Genomic DNA, 22,926 nt, shown 5'->3' with positions numbered 1-22,926 from the left:
CTGGCTTTCTCGGGGCAGGCCGCCGGCAGGATAAGAGATGGAGGTGCTGGTAGCTCCTGGCGCAGGGCTGGGAGTTGAGATTCGGAGTCTAATGCTGTGCTGGGGCATCTCCATCCCCAGCCTGAAGGATTCAGGAATGGGACTGGCCTCAGGGAAGGAAGCTGGCTGGCATCCTGGGGGATCTACAAGGGCCCGGGAGGGGCTGGGAGCCGAGTGGTTTTATTTCTGTCTCTGGCATATTCTCTAGGGGGCACCTTTGTTGGGTGTTGGGGGTCTGTCTTCCTGCTCAGTGGCTGCAGGGCACCGAGGGGAGCCTGTGGAGGTCCGGGGACCATAGGCTTGAAGCAGAGAGATCCAGGTTCAAGTCCTGGCTCTGTTGCTGCTTTTCCCTGGGAAGCCACTTTACCTGTCTAGGGCCTCGGCTACCTCACCTGCAGCACGGAGTCCTTGAGGTCAGGCAGGCACTACAGCCCAGATATGAGCTCCGCTCGTCCAGCCAGTGGGTGGCAGAGCCAGGCTGGGAGCCCATCTAGCTGGCCCAGAGCCCTGGCTCGTCACCTTCTGCTTAGCCTCACACCTTCCCTGCCCCTCTCCCACCTTTTCTAAAATACTGGGTTTTTAAGAGAATTTCTTTCTAATCAGTGATGGTGGCACTATTGTGTCTGGAGCCATGATGACAAGTGCCAAGGACATCCTCTGGGCACTAGCTGAATGGGGGAAAGGATGCAGGCTCTTAGCCTCACAGACAAGGGCTCAAATCCCAGCTTCTAACTGCATGACTTTGGACAAGTCACCTTAAGTCTAGCTTCCCTAACTATAAAGTGGGATCACAGTACCCATCTCCTGGGTGGTCGGGAAATTATAAACACTGTACCAGGAGCACACAGCAAAACAAGTAAATATAGGTACTAAGGATAAGTGCCATAGTTACACACTTCAATTTTCCCTCTTGACAGCCTGGCTTGTCAAGCACAGCAGACCATGTGCCATGCTGATCAGAGACTCAGCATGTCCCCTGAAATCTGGACAGCATTTCCCCATGCCGCTCAGCTGACCCGGTGCTTCACTGCCTCTTGGGTCTGTTGCTGTGAAGGAGAGGTTTTATGCTCTAGGGTTTGGGGAAAATGGGGAAACTGAGGCCCGAGCAGAGGGGGACCTGCCCCTTGCAGGCTAGTGGTGTGGGGCCCCGGCTCTGCTAGAGGACTTGGACATGAACTTGGAAGGATATGCCTGAAGGAGCTCGCTGATGCCAGGCAGGTAGGCCAGCTTGTTGCCCTCCACGTCCTCGGTGTACATGCTGTCAAACAGGAAGGAACCATTCAGGTGCTCGACAAACGCAGCCTACAATCAGAAACACGGCAGCGCTCAGGGGACTCTGATTCACGTCTTGGGCCCTGGCTGGGGCTCAGCGGGCAGGGCCCTGCACGGGCACTGGGGTCACTGGACACTCGGCAGAGAGTGGAGGAGGGGATGCTTGAAGGTTGCACATGGCTCAGTCGGGCTGGAGGAAGGGGTGTGGGCTACGGGAGGAGGAATGGGTCCGGGGCTGTGTTGAGAAAGGACCTGAACCTTCCTGGCTGCAGTGGAAATGCCAGAGGTTTTAAGGAGCAGCCCTATCGGATCGTTTCCCCAGGCCCTCGTGCTGGAACTCGGCACGCTGGTGTGGAGATGAGACAGGTGATGTCCAGGCTGACACAGAGCTGGCTCTGCAGGCAGGTGGCCAGCAGAGTGAGGCGGGGACAGGGCGCTGTCCTGTGGATGATGGACATGCTCCACCAGAGCCAGGAGATGCCACGTGGCATACCTTTTCAATCAAGACAGGATCTGGGGGCCCAGGCCCCACAGACTTTCATCAAACTGGCCCCACAGCCTGTGGCCGGCACCCTGGAACCAGGGCAGGGAGAGGGGGTTGGCAGGCTCTGCCCAGCACAGTACCTTGTGCTTCTCCAGCTCCTCCTGCTGGGCCTGCTCATCCTCCAGCCGGGACTGAATCAGGTTCTCTCGGTGCTTCAGCTCATCGATGCTGTACTGGTGCTTACTCTCCGCCATCTCTTTCTGATGGGGGCGTGGGAAGTGGCATCATTATCAGGGCACATCTGCTCCCCCCGGCCACACCGGCCTCTGCCGTCCTGTGGCCCCACTAGTATGTATGCGGGGCAGTGGACAGCCCTCTGGTGAAGGCTGTGTGGACAAGGATGGCTTGCTTCCTCATGGCCTTTTCCAAGTTTTCTGAGTCTAAAGGTTAGGGAGGACCGAGAGGATGGGAGAAGGCAGCACAGGCAGATGGAGGATGTGTGGGGCATGGCCTGGAGCAGGGGCCCAGGGATGTGTGCCCCCAGCTCTCCATAACAGCTGTTCTGGCTGTTAGAGAGAGACAGTAAAGGCGGTTACCTGGTCACACGGGCCTCGGACCTTGGCCCTGTGGCCTGCCACCTCCTGGCTCTCCTCCTACCCCTCCTGCTCACACCCTTCCACCCACCAGGGACTGCTGGAGCCCCTGGGGCTCAGTCTTCACCCTTTCTGGCTCACTCTACTACCCCAGGAGATCTCAACTGTACTAAGGCATCAAGTGCAAGCACATCTGATTGCTCCACCCTCAGACGACACTCTGGTCTTTACCTTCAGCCCAGACTCTACCTCTGAGAGCCAGAAGTGAGCTTCTGAAGGCTTCTCTCCCCCTGCTGCCTGGAGAGCACCGCCAACTCACCATGTCCAAGATGGACCTCTGTGGTCCCACTGAGGTGGGAAGCCCTCCAGCCATTCAGCACCCCCAGCTGGAGACCCAGGAGATAGCCTGGACCCTTCCCTGCCCATCAGACCCCAGCTGTGCCCAGGCCTGTCCATGCTGGCTCCTGCTCACGTCTCACCATCCTGTCTGGCCGGGACCCCGCCTCAGCCTCCTAGCCAGGCTCCCCCATGCATCCTACCCTCCCACCTAGTCTGTCCACTGCTCCCCTGGCAAAAAGCCAGAGCAATCTCTGTTAAATGCAAACCCAATCTTGTCAGTCCCTTGCTTACTTGTATGACTTCCTCTTGGGTGTAGGGTAATGACAAGCACCCAGCATGGCTTGTGAGGCCCTGCCTGCCACCCTCTCTAGCTCTCTGAGCTCTGGGCACCAGCCCCCTCATCGTGCTGTCTCCTGTCACAGGCCTTTGCATGTGCTCTACCTCCTGCCCAGGCCATTCCTTCACCACCCAAATCCCGCTCTTCCTACAGATCCTGGCTCAGAACCACTTCCTTGGGGAAGCCACCCCCAAACCACCATCCCTCATCTTACACATCTCAGCCTGTGTCCTTGCCTCCTGGCATTTTCACATATTTGTGGGATGATGTAATTGTCTCTTTTTCCTGTATGTTGGTGCCACAAAGGAAGGTAGGTACTTCCTTGGGGTCCGGTCTGATTCCAGATCCTGAGCTTTCTTTCCACTGTCCTGTGCTGCCTGAAGCCCCTCCCAGCCTCACTTCTGAACATGATGGCAGTATATGGATCATTCTAGTTTTGTGCCTTGGGCTTTGGCTGCAAATGGTTTATATTGCAGAGGTGACATCTTCTAAAGATCTATTATTCATGCAGCTATGTGCTTATATTGTTTTCTTACATACTTATCCTTTAATAAGGAAATTAAAAAAATTTTTAAAGATTTTTATTTATTCATGAGAGACAGAGAGAGAGAGAGAGGCAGAGAAATAGGCAGAGAAGCAGGGAGAAGCAGGCTCCATGCAGGGAGCCCAATGTGGGACTCGATTCCGGGACTCCAGGACCATGCCCTGGGCCGAAGGCAGGTGCTAAACCGCTAAGCCACTCAGGAATCCCCAGAAATTAAAAAATTTAAAAGTCTCAAGTATCTGAGCCCTCCTCTCCTTCCCATTCCCACAGCCCTGCCCTCTGCCTCCCCCTGCCTCCCTGCAGTCCCACATCTCTCCCTCTGTTCTCCACACCACTCACAGGGCCCTGAACTGCTCACCACATCACAAATTCTTCCGGAAACTGCTCAGGTCTCCCCACAGGCCTCCACCTTGACCGGGATAAGCCCTAAACCCCAACATGGCCCTGCTGCCTTGGCCCCCACCCTGTTTCCTGTCCCCCCGCCCCCCCCCACACACACAAAGCCTGCAAGCTCACTACCCTTTCCATTCCACGTGGTTGGCAGGGACAGTCCTCTGCTCTTTGAGGCGGGACTGCCAGCCTCCAGGCAGAGGCCAGGGCCTCAACTTAAAAGTGGCCTGATGAAAACAGGGGGAGCCCTCAAGAAGAGCTCCATAGAGCTGAGAGGCACCTCAAGAGCTTGCTTTTTGGACCTCTGTCCTCCCACAGTCCCACTGAGGTGAGCCATCCAGGACTCCAGCCGGAGACCTGGGAGACAGCCTGGACCCTCTCCTGGTTGGGCTATGCCCGGGCCCAGCTGTCCTGCTGCCCAAGCCCTACAGCACCAAGAGGCCAGGGGCTCCGGCCAGGTTGTGGCCAGCCCGAGGGCAGGAAGTAATGTGACAGGGGTGTTTCATGTGCCCCCACTTTGCACAAATCTACTCTGATATCCTCTTACTTATTATTTATCTTGATGCTTCGAGCTGAGTCTCTGAATTGTAAAAGGGATGCCCAGACTCAGCTATCTGCCCTTTATGGAAACTTTTGGGGTCCAAGGAAAGAATGCCTTCAGAACTGTGCAGTGTTAAGTTGTCCCCTGGTTCTATAATGAGCTTTGAAACACACCTCAACAGCTCTCTGGCCTATTCCCAGCACTGGAGCCTATGCTGACTTTCAAATTATTGTATAAATGGGAAAAAAAATACTTGAGAGTATTAGAGTTTGAGTCCAAGGAGAGGCAACTCTCCCACCCCACCCTATCCCTGTGGACCTCCCAAGGAAGCCCTGGCAAGCAGAGGGCCCCACATCTGGAAGGTGGCACAGTCCACCTGGGCACCATGCTCTGTTCCGAGGTCCAGGCCGGGCAGGGTCAGCACTGAGATCTGTTGGCCAGTCCTCCCAGCTTCTGCTGGGCTCCCCAGAGTGCTCCCCATCACCTCAATGCTCCCAAGCACAGGCTCCCTTCTCTCAGGAAAGGCACCAGCTTCTGGTGAGAAGGAGCAGGCAGGTCAAACAGTCCTCTGTCTCCATAGCACCCAACATGGAGGGACATCTGTTCCAACCACCAAGGCCTCACATATTGGGCCAGGTTCTTTCCTTCTGGTGGGGAAAGCCCATAAACTGATCACACTGTGGGGCAAGAAGCAAGCCACAGGAGGCAGCTCACAGCAGGGGCATGGGAAAGAGGGGGCAGGGGCCAGACCCGGCAGCGGCCAGAGGCAAGGCCTTCACCAGCTCTGTCTGGCACCAGCTCTGGGTCCCACCACCCTGGGCCGTGAGCTCCCAGCGAGGCACGTCACTGTGTAGACCCTTGGGTGGCAAGCTGAGGGTGAGAGCTGGCCTGCCTCATGGGCCATGGCGACAGCAACGTGAAATAGCAGCCTGTGTGTGGCAGGTAAGTGCAGGACCACAGTCAGTGGTTACTGCTGCTCTGGGGTAGGGACGAGTCCTAGCTCTGCAGAGAGCCGCTCATGCTGGCTAACTGCTGGCCCTCCCCTCCCCAACTTCTGCATCCAGAAAATCAGACAGTGCAGGATGGCAGCAGGGGGGCGGGGGTGCCGGGAAGCAACCCAGGGAGGGCCTGGCCACCTGTGAGCAGGTCCGGAACTGCCAGCCTCAGGAATCTACCCACAGAGGCATCAGCTCCCCTGTGTGCACAGGAGGCCCGGCCTCCACGCCCCCAAGCCTGGGGTGGGGGTGGGAGGCCTGAAGACTGACCCAGACCGGGGAGGCCCGGAGGGAGACACTTGCCATGTGGTCGTCGATACGGTGGAAGTCCAGGTACACGAGGTCAGGAAGGTAGGCACAGACGAACATCTTGTAATCCTCCGACTCTGCGATGGGGTTCCCAGAGAGGCTGAGCGTCCGCAGGTCCTTGAACCGCCGCAGGTAGATGATCTGAGAAGAAGAGGGGAGAGCAGCCTGTTTTCCTGGGTGCTGCAAAGCCGAAAACAGCCCTGGTGACCTCTCCCCTCATCCCTCGGCCAGCGTCCGCAGCCTGGCCACGACACTGGCAAGCACTGGGTGGAGTGCCGAGCGAGGAGCGGGCTGGACGGCCGTCCTGATCCAGGCTAGCTGTGGGACCCTGGGCAAGTTGCCTAACGTGTGAGCCTGTTTCCTCATCTGTAACATGGGTACAAGGGTTCTATAATGGGTGTCATAGGTGTTGAGAGACCAAAGGAAATGAGCTCTGGAAAGCATTTAAAGGTGGGCCTCTCACCTGCTCAGTAAATGGTGGTGGTGGTGGTGGTTAACTACTGGTCAGAGTCGGCGTGCCTTTTCCTTGGAAACCCTGTGCAAGGGCCAGATCTCTTAAATTAAATGGAACCCCATCCAGTAACCTTGGATTCACTGGGTGACAGAGGGACATTCGCTACCTACCATTTATTCTTCCTGTACTCTGTTTTAGTAAAGTGGGACGGGGTGGGGGGACAGTGGAGTCAATAACATAGCTGGTATTTCACTTGGCAGCATCTTCTGAACACCCAGATGCTGTACTATGCAAAAGACGGAGAAGAAATCTAGCACGCTTTTTATAAGGAGTTTCTCTCAGTCACATATGTATTTGTTCTGCAAATGCTATTAAGCACATACGGGTCTCAGGCAGGTGCTAGGCTGTGGGATACAGCGGGAACAAAGCTCACATGGTCCCTACCCTTGCATCAAGGCTTCACATTCTTGGGGCAGCCTGGGTGGCTCAGCGGTTTAGCGCTGCCTTCAGCCCAGGGTATGATCCTGGAGACCCAGGATTGAGTCCCACATCGGGCTCCCTGTATAGAGCCTGCTTCTCCCTCTGCCTGTGTCTCTGCCTCTCTCTCTGTGTGTCTCTCATGAATAAATAAATAAAATCTTTAAAAAAAAAAAAAAGGCTTCACATTCTAGGGCCAAGGAACAGGAATGTTCTAGAAAGTCAGTAAAACCATGACGGTCTGGGGGTAAGTGCGGTGAAAATATATAGATGGGGTATGAGAAAGAGTAGCAGCCAGGGGACCCGGAGGTCTCTGAGAGCCGTGGGAGAGAGGGGGAGAGCACATCCCAGCCCCAGGTCACCTGCTCTCAGGATGTGCAGCCTGCCTTCCCCCACAATGCCAATGCCACAGGCTGTCACCTCATATCTTGGTTCTGTGGGTATGTGGTCAGCACCCCCAAAGGGACCAGTCTCCGTTTGTCTCTGTACCTTTGAGCTCAGGCCAAGTGCCCCACATCCACTAGGTTCTCACCTCAGCAAGTGTCTGTTATATGAGTGTGGGGCTCAGGGGAAGAGGCAGACATATGACCTGGCAATCCACTGGTGGGCTAAGCACAGGGGAAGCATGGTGTTTAAACACTATCAAATCTCTTTGTGTAATAATCTGGATTGCTGGCTTTTCTAGGAGAAGGAGGTGATCTGGAAGGCCGAGTCTCCATTTCCCCTGGCCACGGACCCTCCTCCCACAGCCCAGCTCCTCCGATGACCTATAGTGCCCGGCCCCACCCTCTGCTCCGGGTCAGGAGGCCAGCAGGAGCGGCCACTCTGGTCTCCAGCACTAGCTGTGCCCGAGAACTCACATTCATCATGTTGCCGATCTGGTTGTTGCCCAGCGACAACACCTGCAGCTTGACGAGGGCATCCAGAGAGTCAATCTTGGAGATCCGGTTGTTGAACAAGCTTAGGTCTTCGAGGTTCACCAGCGTGTCCAGCCCCTCAATGGCCTCAATGTTGTTGAAAGACAGGTCTGGAAGGAAGAGGGCTATGAGGGTCTGGAGGGTGGACTGTCGTGAAACAAACCCAGTGGGCTACCATGCTCTAGGAGACAGCGGCAAGCTGACAGGCCAGGAACTGACTCACTGTCTGACTACTTATGGTTTTCTAGAAGCCGGGCATGAATTCTTTCCTATGGTTTCCAACTATGACTGCCCCCTCCTGTTTCTGCCACTCATCTCCCTGGCTGGGCGCAGATGGGCAAACACTCATGTTTGTGCTCTGTGGTTGTTTTGGATGGAAATGCTGAATGGCAGGTCCAAAACGGTACATCTTGGAGTGGGAGGAGACTGTTTGGAGGGCCTCCTTCCCTCAAACCTATGGGCATTTTAATAATAATACCTCCTGGGGTGCTGGGTGGCTCAGTCAGCTAAGCGTCAGACTCTTGTTTTTGGCTTAGGTCATGATCTTGGGGTGGTGGGATTGAGCACCACATCAGGCTCTGGGCTCGACTCAGAGTCTGCTGGAGACTCTCTCCCTCTGCCTCACTCCTTTCTCCATTTAATAAAATCTTTAAAAAAATAATATTGGGGATCCCTGGGTGATGCAGCAGTTTGGCGCCTGCCTTCGACCCAGGGCGCGATCCTGGAGAGCCGGGATCGAATCCCACGTCGGGCTCCCGGTGCATGGAGCTTGCTTCTCCCTCTGCCTATGTCTCTGCCTCTCTCTCTCTCTCTCTCTCTGTGACTATCATAAATAAATAAAAATTAAAAAAAAATTAAAAAAAATAATATTGCCTGTCTGCTTAGCATTTACCAGTTTATCAGGTGCTTATGAGTATGTCCTCCGACAATAACCCTGAGTGGCAGTCTGGAATTTCTCTTCCCATTTGATTATAGGGAAACTGACGCACAGACAGTCTCAGTGATTTGCTCAAAGCCACACAGCTAACAGTGGTGCCAGAGTTCATCCAGGGCTCCTTCCTGGACACATAGCAGGCCAGGATCTTCCAGCTGCATCACAGCTCACCTGGGGGCCTCCAAAACCCCAACTCCGAATCCCCACTGAGACACTAGGCCCTCTCTAGCCCGAGGTTCACATTCCGGGGAACAAAATTTGCTTTGTCCCCCACTGTGGGTTTAGGGGTCGGTTGAGTCTGGAGCTGCAACTCTATCCAGGGCTAAACTGGAAATTTTTCATAAGCTTTGAAATTTGCACGTGATAGCTGCATGCCATCACATTTAAACGGTGGTTTGGGAACACCTGGGTGGCTCAGCAGTTGAGCATCTGCCTTCAGCTCAGGGTATGATCCCGGGGTCCAGGGATTGAGTCCCACATCGGGCTCCCTGCAGGGAGCCTCCCTCTGTGTCTCTCATGAATAAAAAATAAAATCTTAAACAGTGGTTTGGGAAGTCCATTTATCCACATCTGAATTCACCCCCCCCCCGGCCTACCAGAGGACGCTCACCTGCTGAAAGTTGAGACTAATGCTAACTTCCCATCCCTTTCTCTCTTAAGTCCATCACCTTATTTAACTCCCACAAGGGTTTCATCGTTTACGTTTGATGCATGAGGAAACCAAGGTTCAAGGGGCCTGGTAGTATATGCCCGAGATCACCCGACACATAAAGAACCCTCTGAGGTTCAGAGGGCTGTAGGAATGGGTGTAAAATCAGTACATGGCCAGAGCTGGGCTTTGAGCCGGGGTCTGCCATATGCCAAGGCTGCCCATTCCCCTTCCCACCATGCAGCCAGTTCTGTTCTGGGAAGGCTGGCCCTGCCCCACTGGAACTGGCTGAATGCTGGTAAAGGTCTAATAAGGGGGTTGGTGGGCCAAGCCAGGGAGGCCATGAATTGCAGTGCTCACCCATTTCTGTGGTGTAAATCCTCCCATCGTGGCCAATTTCAAGCTAGCAGCCTGACATCTCTGAATGCACGGCTGGGATGAGATGTGCATCATAAGCTTTGGAGAGCCAGTGCTAGCTAGCTCCAGCACAGCCTCAGCCCTCAGACAGCTGACATGGTGGGCCACCAGCAGGGCCTCGCATGAGCTGGGGGCTGGGCTGAATCCTGGGGCACTGTCTCTCCTGCCCCCCTGCACCTCAGGGACCCAGACCTTCCTGCTGTCATTGGGTCCCTAGGTGACTGGGACTATGGCTGGACAAAGGCCAGCCTCTCACTCTTTGAGGGGAATCACCCGACCTCTTACTAGAAATTTCCCCTCCACTCTCTCATGCCTACGGAACCCTAGGTATTACAGGAGCTATGGCACTCACTTTACATCAGAGACAGTGGGGCCTAGTAGCTGTCATCTGAAAGCATGACATTCAGATAGCTGGAACCCAGAAGGCTTTCTAGAAGAATCATGGCTCAGGGTCTGGGCTGATCCAGTATCATTTCCCTTCATCTATAAAGACAAAGACTCCTGGCAATGCAGGTGTGCTGTCACACCCAGATTCAGCATTAATGGGTGCTGGGTGCCACAAGGACTTAGCTGTCAGAAGACCTGGCTGTAGGCCACCTCTGCTGCCTGTAGCCTATGACTCCATCAGGCCCATCAGCCTCCCAGCATCCTCTGCTGCATCTGAGAAATGGCAACGTAATCCTGTCCATGCAGCTGCTGTGGGCTGGTGACTGTCAGAACCACCGTAGATGAGAGTATTTTGGCAAATTGGGAGGTGCACTAATGCTGCAGGCTGCTCATGAGTGGGAGGGAGTGTGGGCTCTGGGGTCAGGCAGACATGGGCTTGCATGCCTGCTCTGCTGGAGCTTTTGGGTAAGTGCCTTGGCCTCGCAGAGTCTCATTTTGTCTTCTGCACTTTGGGAGTGTAACGCTCACCTGTCAGAATTGCTCTGAGGGGGATCCCTGGGTGGCGCAGCGGTTTGGCGCCTGCCTTTGGCCCAGGGCGCGATCCTGGAGACCCGGGATCGAATCCCACATCGGGCTTCCGGTGCATGGAGCCTGCTTCTCCCTCTGCCTATGTCTCTGCCTCTCTCTTTCTCTCTCTGTGACTATCATAAATAAATAAAAATTAAAAAAAAAAAAAAAAAGAATTGCTCTGAGGGCCAAATCAGACAACAGTGTAAAGAGCTCTCTGGCCAGCCCTCTCTTCCTGTTCATCAGAACCCTGTGAGGCCAGAGCCGTGGGCCAGAGCTCTAGGAGACTGGGCTCAGCTGGGAGCCTGATGCTCCCATTACTCACTGTGGTCTCTCTGCTCATCCCTACACTGGAGATGCTGTGTGGATTAACAGGCCTCACACGGAAAGCATAAAGGCCTATGCTTAGCAGGTGCTCCAAGCTCACTAGTAGCTATGATGATTGTTTCTGGTTTGCTCTGCCCTCCCCCTCTCCCCCCACCCCCCACTGCTGGCAGGGCCTACAGCTGTCTGCCAACCTAAGTCTAGAGTAACTAGAAGGAGTCCAAGGCTGCTTCCCTGACCCTCTCCCAGCTGGGGAGGTTTGGCAGGTGGGTCAGAATGTTCTCACCTGGTGATGTGTCCCAGCACATCTTTGCTGGCTCTGCCCAGCAAAGGCCCCAGGCTTTTAAAAAAGAGTGGCTTTCTTTTTTCCAGTCAATTGGACATTCTGCTGCACCCTGGCTGATGCTGAGCCGGCAGCAGAAAATTGCCTGTGAGACAATTAACCTTGGTCAGGTGTCCCCTTGGATGAGGGTGGACACACATGTAGGAAGGGCCCTTACCCAGCCAGACCAGGTGTACAAGTTGCTCCAGGCCCTCGATCTTCTCAATGATGTTGTTGTCCAACTGGAGCTTTGTCAAGTTCTCAAACTCCCAGAGGCTGTCTATGCGGAGGATGTCTGAAACAATTGGAGCAGGTGCCTTGGCTGGTTCCAGCCTCAGGTTAGGGTAGAGTTTAATGCCAATGCACTGGGGAATCCAGGCAGCCGATGTACAAGACCCCACAATTCTACCACCGTGCCCTGGAGATGTGGGCCAAACGCCCAAGAGTCTCTTTATTGATGCACAGAGGACAGAGATCAGGGCTGCTGGCTGGGACCACAGCAGGACATTACAGGTCTATGGGGGGACGGGTGTCACAGGGTCCTTCTGAAGGTGGACTGGATCTGTCAGGGCATGAGAATCAGTCCTGCTGCTTCTGTGTAGCCTGGGTGCTGCCCAGGAGACTGTAACACCTCCAGACACAGGTCACAGATAGTGCCCTTCCTTCTAGTGTGACAAATACAATAAAGTCTGCAGGGTGCATACCTGTATCACCCACCCCTTGTGTGCTGTTGGTGAGTGTCAATCAACTAGGTCAGTCATTTGGGAGGGCAATTTGGCCAATTTTCCTGAAATATTTACTTTCCATGTCCTTTGACTCTGAAAAATTTCTCTATTAGAGTCTGTAAAGACACATTTGTGTATGTTGCCCAAAGAAATACCTATAGGCACATGACAGGTAGAAAAATGGGGGGGGGGCAAATGTCCATATATGGGGAGTGGGATAAATCACCCATCCAAAAGAGAGGCAGGGGATCCCTGGGTGGCTCCGTGGTTTGGTGCCTGCCTTTGGCCCAGGGCGCGATCCTGGAGACCCGGGATCAAATCCCACATCGGGCTCCTGGTGCATGGAGCCTGCTTCTCCCTCTGCCTGTGTCTCTGCCTCTCTCTCTCTCTCTCTGTGTGACTATCATAAATAAGTAAAAATTAAAAAAAAAACCAAAAAAAGAAAACAAAAGAGAGGCAGGTTCCTGGTGTCGCTGAAGCACCTGATCTGTGGTCCCTAAGGGCCACCTTCATAGGCACACAGCCAACTCATTCCTTTTGCCAGGCTGAGTTTGGTTTCCGCTTCTGACAGCCAGAGGAGTTCTGAACTATACTTAAGTATAAATAACTATACACTCTGTATGTAAAATTTTAGAGGCCTAAATTTATCCCCAGTTTTTTCTAGGAGCCGTAACAGCCCTGTTGTTTATATGTCCCCTTTTTCTATATTTGCTTCTGTAATGATTTCTAAAACTCATAAAATTAGAATATCATTATTAAAAAAACTGGAACAGGGGTGCCTGGGTGGCTCAGTGGTTGAGCATCTGCCTTCGGCTCAGGTTGTGATCCTGGAGTCCCAGGATCGAGTCCTGCATTGGGCTCCCCACAGGGAGCCTGCTTTTCCCTTTGCCTATGTCTCTGTGTCTCTCATGAATAAATAAATAAAATCTTTAAAAAAATACTCTTAATAACCACACATTTGGGGCAGTAGTTTCAATATTCATTCAGAAGAGCAGGGTTTGCAATGGGGTGTTGAGGTCAGGCACCCTTCCTCCCCGCCCTCCTCAAGCCAGGTCCAGGTCTTGGAATGGTGGACAGCATTAGTCTGACCCAGGGTCCTGCCTCTGCTGGGTTCCCAGAGTCGCATGGGACTGGTGTCTGTTCCTAACTCTCTGAGGCCAGATTTCCCGGAATGATACCAGCTACTGTCTCCACCTATGCTCCCTTCCCTGTCTGGATTTTCCAGGAGGCTTTCTGGCCCTGGTTTCAGAGTGACAGCTCTTGGCTATGGCTTACTTCCTGTAGATGCCACTCACTTGGGTGGCTCCCTCACTCTAGGTGCTCTTCCTTGCAGACCTATGTGCTGGCTTTTCCTGAGGCATCAGCAGTTCAAGTGGAAAAGCCAACACAGCACAACAAAAACCTGGATGTATCTGACAGCTGTAAGTGAGTTACCAGCAGGACAGCACTGCCCAGAGAGTCCATTTATTCTTCAACATAGACATGGTCTCAGCCCATTGTCATTGCTGCCTGGACCACAGTGGTGACTGTCTCACTAGTCTCCCTGCTCCGGCCCTGGGGCCACACACTCTTATCCTCCTACAGCCAGTGGGATCTTGTGGAAACCTAGATCCTATCCTGTCCTTCTGCCCAGTACCCTCCAAAGGTTCTCATCTCACTATAAAAGCCAAACACTGTCTCTTGGCCCCACAGCTGATGCTAGCTGACCCTACCACCTCTCTGACCAGTCTCCATACAGGACTGTCTGCCTCAGGGCCTTGGCACTGGCAGCTCCCTCTGCCTGGAATGCTCTCCCCAGATCTCCACGTGGCCCTTTCGCTCACTTCCTTCTAGTCTTTGCTCATTTGTCACTTTCTTGATGAGGCCTCTGACCACCCAATAAAACATGGAAGCCCACTCTCACCCCTTTGATCTTCTTGATTTTCCTCCACAGCACATATCACCTTCAGCACATGCTATTATTTTCCTTATTTTTCCCATCACCTGAACATCAGTTCCAGGAGGACAGGGTTTTTTTGTCCTTTCCGTTCACTAGTGCCTAGAACAGCACCTGGCATATAATAGGCATTTGATAAAAACCGGTGGAATGAACCTTAGAGGTGGGAGGGGTTTAGCAAAAGGAGGTGAAAGCCCCTGCTGGTGACAGCTATTCTGCAATTCCTTTAACCCTCCCACCACTGAGGTGGCTGAGGCCCCGGGTCCCTCCCTGCTCTGGCGGGTCCCTCCCTGCTCTGGCGGCTTGGCCATGGAGACTGTGCTCCGGGGAGGCCTGTGGGTTTTGTGAGGCTTGGGCCAGGGCCATTTCTGCCTTGCCCACTGCCATGCCCCATGGTCTGATGCAGACCGCTGTTCCTCCTTGTCTATGGGAAGACCCAGCAGGCCAGTGTAGAAACCCAGGACAGAGCAGGACTGCACATCAGCCCAGGTGACTCTGCAGGGGCCTACCCACCCTTCTTGCTTCCTCTTGCACCCCCTCCATTCTGACTCACTGGCCTTCTTGAATGAGCCAGGCACTACGCACATGTTGCCTCATTTTTTCCTTCCAACCAACACTTGAGACATGGACTGTAATCTTCCCATTTTACAGATGGGGACACCCGGCACTAAGGACCTACCTGGTCCTGGGCCATATCTTCCCACTAGGCTGTCCTGCTGCTCCTGACATACCTCTCCTGCTTCCTGCCCCAGTGCCTATCCTCCTCCTCCCCATGGCTTCTTCTGAGCTGCATGGGGCCACCCTCCTGGGTTCCACCTGCCAGGGACCCCATGCCAAGGAATCCACATGGAGTCTGATGGAAACAGTGTGGCCTTTGGGTTCACTTAGATTTGGAGGGGGGAACTGTATCTCTTTTTCTATTATTCAGGATCAGGTGTGTTGTAGATATTCAAATGCTAATGATATGCAGTACTAAGCTTTAAAACACTTTGCAGGGCACCTGAGTGGCTCAGTAGTTGAGCGTCTGCCTTTGGTTCAGATCGTGAACCCAGCATCTTGGGATTGAGCCCCTCATTGAGTTCCCCACAGGGAGGCTCTTTCTTCCTCTACCTGTGTCTCTGCCTCTCTCATGAATAAATAAAATCTTCTAAAAAATAAAATAAAAATAATAAATAAAAACACTCTGTGCCAAACCTTTTATTTTTTAAAAAATATTTTTATTTTATTTATTTGTGAGAGACACAGAGAGGCAGAGACATAGAGAGAAGCAGGCTCCCTTTGGGGAGCCCGATGTGGGACTTGATCCCAGGATCCTGGGATCACGCCCTGAGCTGAAGGCAGACACTCAAACACTGAGCCACCCAGGTGTCCCCTTCCTATGCCTTCTAACCCAGGCAGGCCCAGATGCTGATGCTGGTCCTGAGATCATGGGCCCTGTGTGGAGTTCTGGGGCAGAGAGGCCAGGAGTGGGGCTGCTTTCCTGCTTGGTGCCCCCATCCCAGCCCAACATACATACTCTGGAAGTCCAGCCGCAGTGACAGGACATCCTTGAAGAGGATGCCCTCCTGCCTGGCCAGCTGCCCAGCCTCCTCCCGAGGGCCTTGTTCTCCCACAGCCAGCTTGAGCATGTCCTCATCCATCACCCTTGGCTCCAGTGAGTTGTACAGCCGGTGCATTTTCCCTAAAAAAAAAAAAAAAAAAAAAAATTCCCACCATGTTCCTCTTCCCCAGTCTGCTTCTGCTTCTCCCTTAGTCGGAGGACAGAGTCTGGCTGGGGTCTCTTTAAGGTATTTGTGGAGCTGCCCCCTCCCACTCCTTGGGTGCACTACACCTGGGGGCTAGTACTTTTGCACCAAGTCTACCCTTGTCCTGCTGCCTGGCACCCATCTGCAGGGGTGCACCCCTCCACCCCCCGTGTCCTCGCTGGTCTCTTTGGCCCCTGGAACTCAGTGCTCCTTTTTTTTTTTTTTTTTAAGATTTATTTATTTATTCATGAGAGAGAGAGAGAGAGAGAGAAGCAGAGACACAGGAGGAGGGAGAAGCAGGCTCCATGCCGGGAGCCCGATGCAGGACTCGATCCCGGGACTCCAGGACCGCACCCTGGGCCAAAGGCAGGTGCGAAACTGCTGAGCCACCCAGGGATCCCCTGGAACTCAGTGCTCCTTGTGGCCCTCGTCATCTTTGGCCTCTGGCTTTCCTGACCCAGCCTTATTCAATGTCTTGCCACCAACCCCACCAGGATCCTTGGCAGCTCCGGCCAGGTGTAGCAACCTGCAGCTCCCCTTCTCTGGGAGACTCCCACAATCTCACCACAAGCTGCTCAGTGAGTGGATATTGGCGGACACTTGCCCAAACTGCCATCCCTGTTCCCCACCCCCTGAGAAATGTGGACTTGGGGACAGCAGGCTGGAGGTCCCATCAGAGCTGGCTGTGGGTGCTAGGGAGGAACTGTGGGGGTCACTGGCTATCCAGACATGTGGCTGAGCAGAGAGAACAAGAGGCGATGAGGCAGATGGACAGAGAAGAGAAAGAGTTGGGAACTGAGGTGATCCAGAAATAAGACAAAAGGGCCAACAGACTGACATGGTCTTTGCTGGCTTTCCCTGCTCCTCATGTCCCTAATTCCAGGCCCTATGAGCATTTCCTGGCTTCTCACATTAAACTCTATTTTACTTAAACTGACCCCTGGAGGTTTCTGCTGCTAAGGGGCCAAAGGGATCTGGCTGAGATTCTGCAGGCAAATGGGAGATCTGTGGAGCTGGTTAGCCACAGGCTGACCTTTTTTTTTTTTTTTTTTTTTTTTTTTTAAAGATTTTATTTATTTATTCATGATAGTCCCAGAGAGAGAGAGAGAGAGAGAGAGGCAGAGACACAGGCAGAGGGAGAAGCAGGCTCCATGCAGGGAGCCCGACATGGGATTCGATCCCGGTTCTCCAGGATCGTGCCCTGGGCCACAGGCAGGCGCCAAACCGCTGCGCCACCCAGGGATCCCGCCACAGGCTGACCTTGGGCTGCTGTTCCTGGCTGGACAGAGCCACAGCCCTGGGAAGCCTGAGCACCCCTGACCTCATTCTCATCATTACCAGCCTAAGAGTGAGAGCATCCAGAAGGGCTGGACCCTGCAGGAAGTCGCACTCTTTTGGAAGCTCCCAGGTTCAGCCCTTCCTTCTTTCCTCCTGTTTCTTGCCACCATTTCCCCTCCCCCCACTGGCTTCACCATCTACCTTTGCCCTCCTGGTCCCCCACCCAGGCCTCTTCCCTGATGCTGGGGAGTCCCTGAATTATCCCACTGAACACCACTGGAGGGACAGCTGGTGTTGGGTTGATGGTGTCCACTGCAAACTGGGGTGGCCTGGCAATCCTGCCACCTGGTCTTAGAGGCTGCCACTGCCCTCCTTGCCCGCCATCCACTTGGACGCAGCTTATATAAACCTGCATCTTCCATTTCTGGGCTGTCTGTGATCTAATGGCCTTGTGCGTTTAACTATTGTGAGTCTCTTCCTTCTGCCCCTGAGGAGACACAGCCTCCTTGGACCCTGCTCCTGGCCCCAAGCGCTCCCCCCCACGCCCCTTCTCACCTGGGCCCTCCATCCTCCCACCCTCTCCAGTCTCAACATTGGCTCCAACTTCTTAGAGGGAATGAGTCAACTCCCAAAGACGTTTCCAGCCGCCCCTCCCCCCCATCTCCCCACTCTTTTAAAACAATCTTTTTTCTCTAAGATTTCCCATAACCTGACAAGGTTGGTTGACACCAACTTGCCTTTGGGGAAATTTTAACGTGCGGTATTTGGCAGATGTTACCTGCGAAGTGTTTGTGCTTTCTCAAAGAAAAGTGCGGTGCTTTGGGAAATGCTTCTTAATTCCGATTTCAAAACTGTAACTGACTTCTCATCACTCCCACTTCATCGGGGCCTGGCACCTGGGACAGATCAGGCTTGCTTCTGTCAAGCCCACAATCACTATTCAATGTGGAAGAGTCGTTAGGCATGCTTTTTGTTAAGCACACGAGGGTAGGATTTGGAGCCTGGGTGGGCATCCTCTGACAACGAACCTCACCTTTCTGAGCCCTTGACTTACTGTCTGTAAAAATGGATAAGTCCTCCCTCCTACATTTGTTTAAGATCATTTATTCAGCCCACACACGTGTAATGAATAGCTACTACGTGTCGGGAATAAAACAGACCTCCTCCCCTCTGCAGACGTGAATCAGATCATTGTACAAATATTTAATTACAAACCATGACAAGTTTGTAGATGTAGGGAACTGGGACATCATATGTGAGGGGTGCCTGGCCTGGCAAGGGGAGACAGGGCTGAGATCTGAAGGGTGAGTAGGAAAGATGGAAGAGTGAAGGGCACAGCCAGGGCCCTGAGGTGGAGTGCACGAGCCATGTTCCATTTGGGCTGCAGTGAAGCACGGCTGGAGGGGCCTGCAGGATCTTAACACCTTCGGATTCCTGGGAAGCTCCTGGGGCTTAATTAATAAGGGCAGTGACGTGAACAGCTTTCACTTTTAAGAGGCTCACTCTGGCTGTCGTACTGAGAACAGCAAGAGTCATGAGCAGGGTAGTGGTAAGATGTGGCTGTGAGAGATCTCGAGGATTTTAATATGTAGGACTAATCACTGGCAGTTTCCAGATGAGGTTAGGAAGGTTAAGTAAGATACCAATTTCATACATCGATACGGCATATGGCAGAAGCAGGGAGATGTGATTCCAGAGCCCATTTTCTTAACCATGACACAACCGTATGCAGGGCACTGTGGATTTTCATTATCACAACCCACGAGGTTTCTCACAGCTATTCCCAGGCAGGGCCAAGGCCCCACTGCTCCTCCACTAAGGGACTTTTTGTCAATAATTTACCACCCAACCTGGGTTCCTGATGACTTGCCTGACAACAGTGTTGGGGAAGCCCAGAGGTAGCGGTTGGGGAAAGCAGTGGAGGGCTCTACACCACTGCCAATAGAGCAGACTCCTCACCGAGAAACAAAACCAGGACAGCCCTGTGAAACAAGAACTTGTGATCAATTGAATCAGAAAAACATTGCCCCTGCTGGCAGTGGATTACTTAGAGAAAATCAACGATTTACTGAGTGCTTGCTGGGTACTAAGTACAATTTCATTACTTAATTCCATGTCGGCTCTGGAAGTCACTGGAGAAAGGGGTGCTAGTTCCCCCATTTCCCAGAGAGAGAAACTGAGGCCCGGGAGGGGAAGGAAATTGTCCAAAGTCGGACAATGAGCTACTGAGAAGAGACAGGCATGAAACTTGGGTAGCTATATCCCAAAACAAAATACTTTATGGAGCACCAGGTGAAGAATACAAAGAACAGAAACAATTTTATGACAGTCAAGAGGTCGGATCTGAGGGTTAAATACGTGAGGAGCTCATCAGTGGACCGGGTACCTCTGTTTCGATAAAAGGGACCAGGCCAGGAGGCCCGGGGGCGTCCTTATTATTTCCTTCTCATCCAAAGCCCGAAAGCCCAGGGTCCCGGCGCAGCCGTGAAGCGGCTGGCAGAGAACTGTGTGCTCATCTACAGGTGAGGAGGGCCGGGTCGATTCCCAGAGAAAAAGGCCGGAGGAAAGAGCTAAGTCCGCCCCTGCTAGTCCTCCCGCAGCCTCCGCTCCAAGGTCTCACCGTCTCAAGCGCCTGCCACCCGACTGCTTCCACGCAAGCCGACGCTTCGCCCGGTTACTAAGGGAACCAAGCTCCGCCAGTCGGTTGCTAAGGGGAAGTCGTCGAGTAGACATCCTGGGTGAAAGTTGACGGTCACGTGACAGTATTTCTTGGGCGGGGAAATACTCTTACGACCAACCCGCAGTAGAAAAAACAAACGTTTCTCCAATCAGCACTGTCTATGGGCAGGGATATCAGTAGTCCCGCCTCTCCCCCGCCCCCACTTGAGTGATTGACTCGTCTCCTGGCCAGTAATGTAAGGATTCGCTAGATTGACCAATATATAGATGAATCACAACACTCAGACTCTCGTTCGGAGGCGGGCCTTTGGAGGCGCCGCTACGCCTGATGGAGATTCCTGTGACCTAGCTCGCCGCTCCGCCCAATCGTCTGCCGCGGGGTAGGCGGGGCTTCGCAAGGGAGGCGTAAGGGCCAATCCGGAGAAGGGCTAGACAGACGCTGCCCAATGGGGACGCGACAAGGGGTGGGGTCAGGGGCCGGGCGTTCGGCGTTCGGAGGGTGGGGCGGGGGCAAGTGTCAGTCAGGTCGGGAGCGCGACCGGGGACAGCGGGGACCCGGGCGGCTGACAGGGGGGCCCGGGCCGCTGCCGTGCTGTCCGCTCAAGATGGAGTTCCTCCTGGGGAACCCGTTCAGCACCCCGGTGGGGCAGTGCCTCGGTAAGGCCGCGCGAAGGGTGGGCAATCTGGGTGGGCGACGGCGGCGGCTGACGGGGCTGGTGAGGACCGCGGGCCTCTGCCGGGCACCGGTGCCACCCCGCGGGCCGCCCGGGCATCCTTGCCGTCGGGCCTCTGCTCGCGGCGCCTGTGTCACCCTGGCGGGAGGCGCCCCAAAGGCCAGCGTGGACTCGGAGATGCTCCGTGCGGCCCTCCCGGATTCGGGCCCAGCCTCTCCCGGCTCAGAGACGGGGTGCGGGCTGCTGGGGTCGGCTTGCCTCCTCGCCTGCTGGGGATGCCACCGAGTGCGTCCGCGTCCAGGCTGACGGTCTCGCAGCCACTGCCGCCAGGACCCAGGGCTCCCGCACCCTTCTCCCTCCATCCTTGTCCGTCTCCTCAGTACCAGCAGCCCTCAGACCGGGCACCCTCCCAGAGAATACTCCCTGCTCTGAGACTTGCTAATTAGAGCTGCAGCTCAGCGAGGCTGTAGGAGGGACTGGGATGGGGGGAAGGGTTCCCCGAGGGTGATTATTTTGGCAGGGGGACGGCATCCCTGCACTGCCTCGGGGAGAGAAGGGAGGCTGTGTGTTTTAACGATAAGAGCCCTGGACTGGGAATCAGGAAGCCGGGGATCCAGTAGGGGCTTCGCCAGTGACTCTCCCTGTATGACCTTGTGCAAGTCACTGCTCTTTCCGGTTTGATGTTTTCCCTGTCTGTCAAATGACCTGTGTGTGTGTGGAGGTGAAGTGTGGTAGGTCCCTTCAAGTTCTAAAGTTTTGATAGATCTGATAATAGTTTCCGCACATTGGCTCCTGCTCTCTTATATTAAATATGCCCAAAGCTGAAGTCTTGCAGTGACAGTGTAAAGAGAGAGGGGTACTCAGTCCGTAGTGTCTGTTAATCCTATATGGGGGCTCTGGGCACCTGGAAAAGAGCACCAGAGATGTCGGGTATCCTGGGTAAGGAAATCCCAAGGCTAGGTGAATGAACACCAGAATGGCCCTGCTGTGTGGGATTTCTTTACTAAAAAAAAAGCAGCTTGTCTTTTCATCCAAGATAGGATCTTTCTCCAAGTAATTACCCAAGAATGTTGATTGGTTTCTTTTAAAACTGGGCTCCTCCTGGTTGGTTGAAGGACTGGTAAAACGTCTTTTTATGACTGAAGACCTTTGGTGTCCTTCTGGGCTTGGCTGGTTTAGGCAGCAGTGATTTGTTTATATCCGGCTTTACTTACGACTTTCCCGCTTACTTGTCAGCTTGTAGTGGGGTCTGGGAAGTGATTGAGGCCTCTCCTGTTGGCTAAATGGCATTTGGGAGCCTTTCTTTTCTTTGTGGTGTAAGGTCTTTGATAAGAGATGATGGACACTGGGCCCTGGGTGAACGTCTTCCCACCTTTATGAACTATCATGTGTATCTATATTTTCTTCCTCGTGTCCTTTCCTCAGGCGCTCTTTCTTTCCCAAAACCTCATTTCTCAGTTGAGTATTGAATCCCAAACGGTTATTGGAAGGAGCTGGTAAACTTGGGGGATTTATTTTCTTTTCTGTCTCCTTTACAATAGGAAATGCCAGGGGAGCTGGTGAGGGGTAGAAGTTAAGAACATTTAAAAATACACAAATATTAAGGACATAGGGGTATGTAGTGAGTAGAAAGAGCATGATGCTTCTGTCAGGGAGGCCTGAGTTGAGTTTTGCCTTACCCATTTTTGGGCCATGTGACCCTAGAAAATTGTGTGACCCTTCTGAACTTTAGTTTGCTGAGAGGGAGAGATTGATTCATACTCACAGAGGAGTACAGATTAAGTGGGATGATCGTTGCCTGGGACATAGTAGGGGCTCACTAAATTGTAGCTGTCATTGTTAACAGAATAGTTAAGTTAGGGTTGAGTGTGCTGTTTGGAAAGGATACGTGGGGCAGCTGGCCCATCTGTGACCTGTGAAGGAACAGCCCCCAGCATTTATCATCCCTTAGACAAGACATTGACCATGAAGAGAATGAAGCCTCCTTATTGACAATTGGTCAACAGGCAAGACCCAGCGGACATCACAGTTCAGATGAATGATTAGAGGATAGAAGGAGGTTCTATATAGAAGGAGGTTCTGTATATTCTGTACTGTCGTGACAAAGTGTAAAAGTGATTTTCGTGGCATTTAGTATTGTTACTATTCTTTTAAAAGTCTTGCCAGGTGGTTGACAGGACGGAAGGGATACAGAAATAAAACAACAAGGCTGATGAGTAGAAGCAGCAGCTATAGCTTGCACAAAGCAGTTCTATGTTACGTGCTTCTTACAGCTGCTCTGTGGAGTAAGTTTTGTTGTCCTTCCCATTTTAGAGATGGGGAAACTGAGCCTCAGAGGAGTGAAGCCACTGCTCAGCTGGTAAAAGGGAGAGTGGGCATTTCATAGCTGCCCTGGTCCTCAAGGGATTTATGGTGTTGAGAGAGCAGAGATGCTTGGAATAATCACTAACCGAAGGCCACTCCATAGTTAAGTGCTCAGTTGAGTAGTGGGGATTGTCAGTGAACTTAGTCCAGAAGAATTCAGAAGAGCTGGGGAGATGGAAGTGGCTTTCTGGAGTCCAAGGGCTGCTCACGAGGGTGGCTGGGAATTCACAGGCA

The 22,926-nt window shown here is 53.3% G+C and overlaps 2 protein-coding genes across 13 annotated transcripts in view; one reads left to right on the top strand and one right to left on the bottom strand.

Moving 5' to 3' along the window:
* Positions 1-19,750, bottom strand: part of DRC3 (dynein regulatory complex subunit 3) — a 35,044-nt gene extending 15,294 nt beyond the window's left edge. For 4 of the 7 annotated variants that reach the window (XR_012028267.1, XM_072820871.1, XM_072820875.1 and 1 more), the window contains exons 1-8: positions 19,596-19,750; positions 18,846-18,957; positions 15,469-15,633; positions 11,470-11,586; positions 7,635-7,801; positions 5,834-5,984; positions 1,936-2,051; positions 1,230-1,341 (exon numbers count right to left, since the gene is read on the bottom strand). Coding sequence is in view for 6 of the 7 variants with exons in the window: in XM_072820871.1 (XP_072676972.1) it covers positions 1,230-1,341; positions 1,936-2,051; positions 5,834-5,984; positions 7,635-7,801; positions 11,470-11,586; positions 15,469-15,628 (823 nt within the window). In the remaining variant the exon portion in view is untranslated. Of the gene's footprint in view, positions 1-1,229; positions 1,342-1,935; positions 2,052-5,833; positions 5,985-7,634; positions 7,802-11,469; positions 11,587-15,468; positions 15,634-17,753; positions 17,894-18,845; positions 18,958-19,595 lie in introns of all 7 variants that reach the window. The other 3 variants (XM_072820872.1, XM_072820874.1, XM_072820873.1) reach the window with 3 other exon arrangements.
* Positions 19,751-20,155: 405 nt separating this feature from the next.
* Positions 20,156-22,926, top strand: part of TOM1L2 (target of myb1 like 2 membrane trafficking protein) — a 119,250-nt gene continuing 116,479 nt past the window's right edge. For 5 of the 6 annotated variants that reach the window (XM_072820869.1, XM_072820868.1, XM_072820864.1 and 2 more), the window contains exon 1: positions 20,156-20,311. In XM_072820869.1, coding sequence (XP_072676970.1) covers positions 20,260-20,311 — 52 coding nt within the window. In that variant the 5' untranslated portion in view covers positions 20,156-20,259. The remainder of the gene's footprint in view (positions 20,312-22,926) is intronic. The other variant, XM_072820865.1, reaches the window with a different exon arrangement.

This window comes from Canis lupus, chromosome 3 (genome assembly GCF_048164855.1).
Source record: "Canis lupus baileyi chromosome 3, mCanLup2.hap1, whole genome shotgun sequence".
NCBI classification, from domain to species: domain Eukaryota; kingdom Metazoa; phylum Chordata; class Mammalia; order Carnivora; family Canidae; genus Canis; species Canis lupus.
The sequence above is the reverse complement of the archived record's forward strand: the minus strand, read 5'-3'. Positions and strand labels throughout refer to the sequence as shown.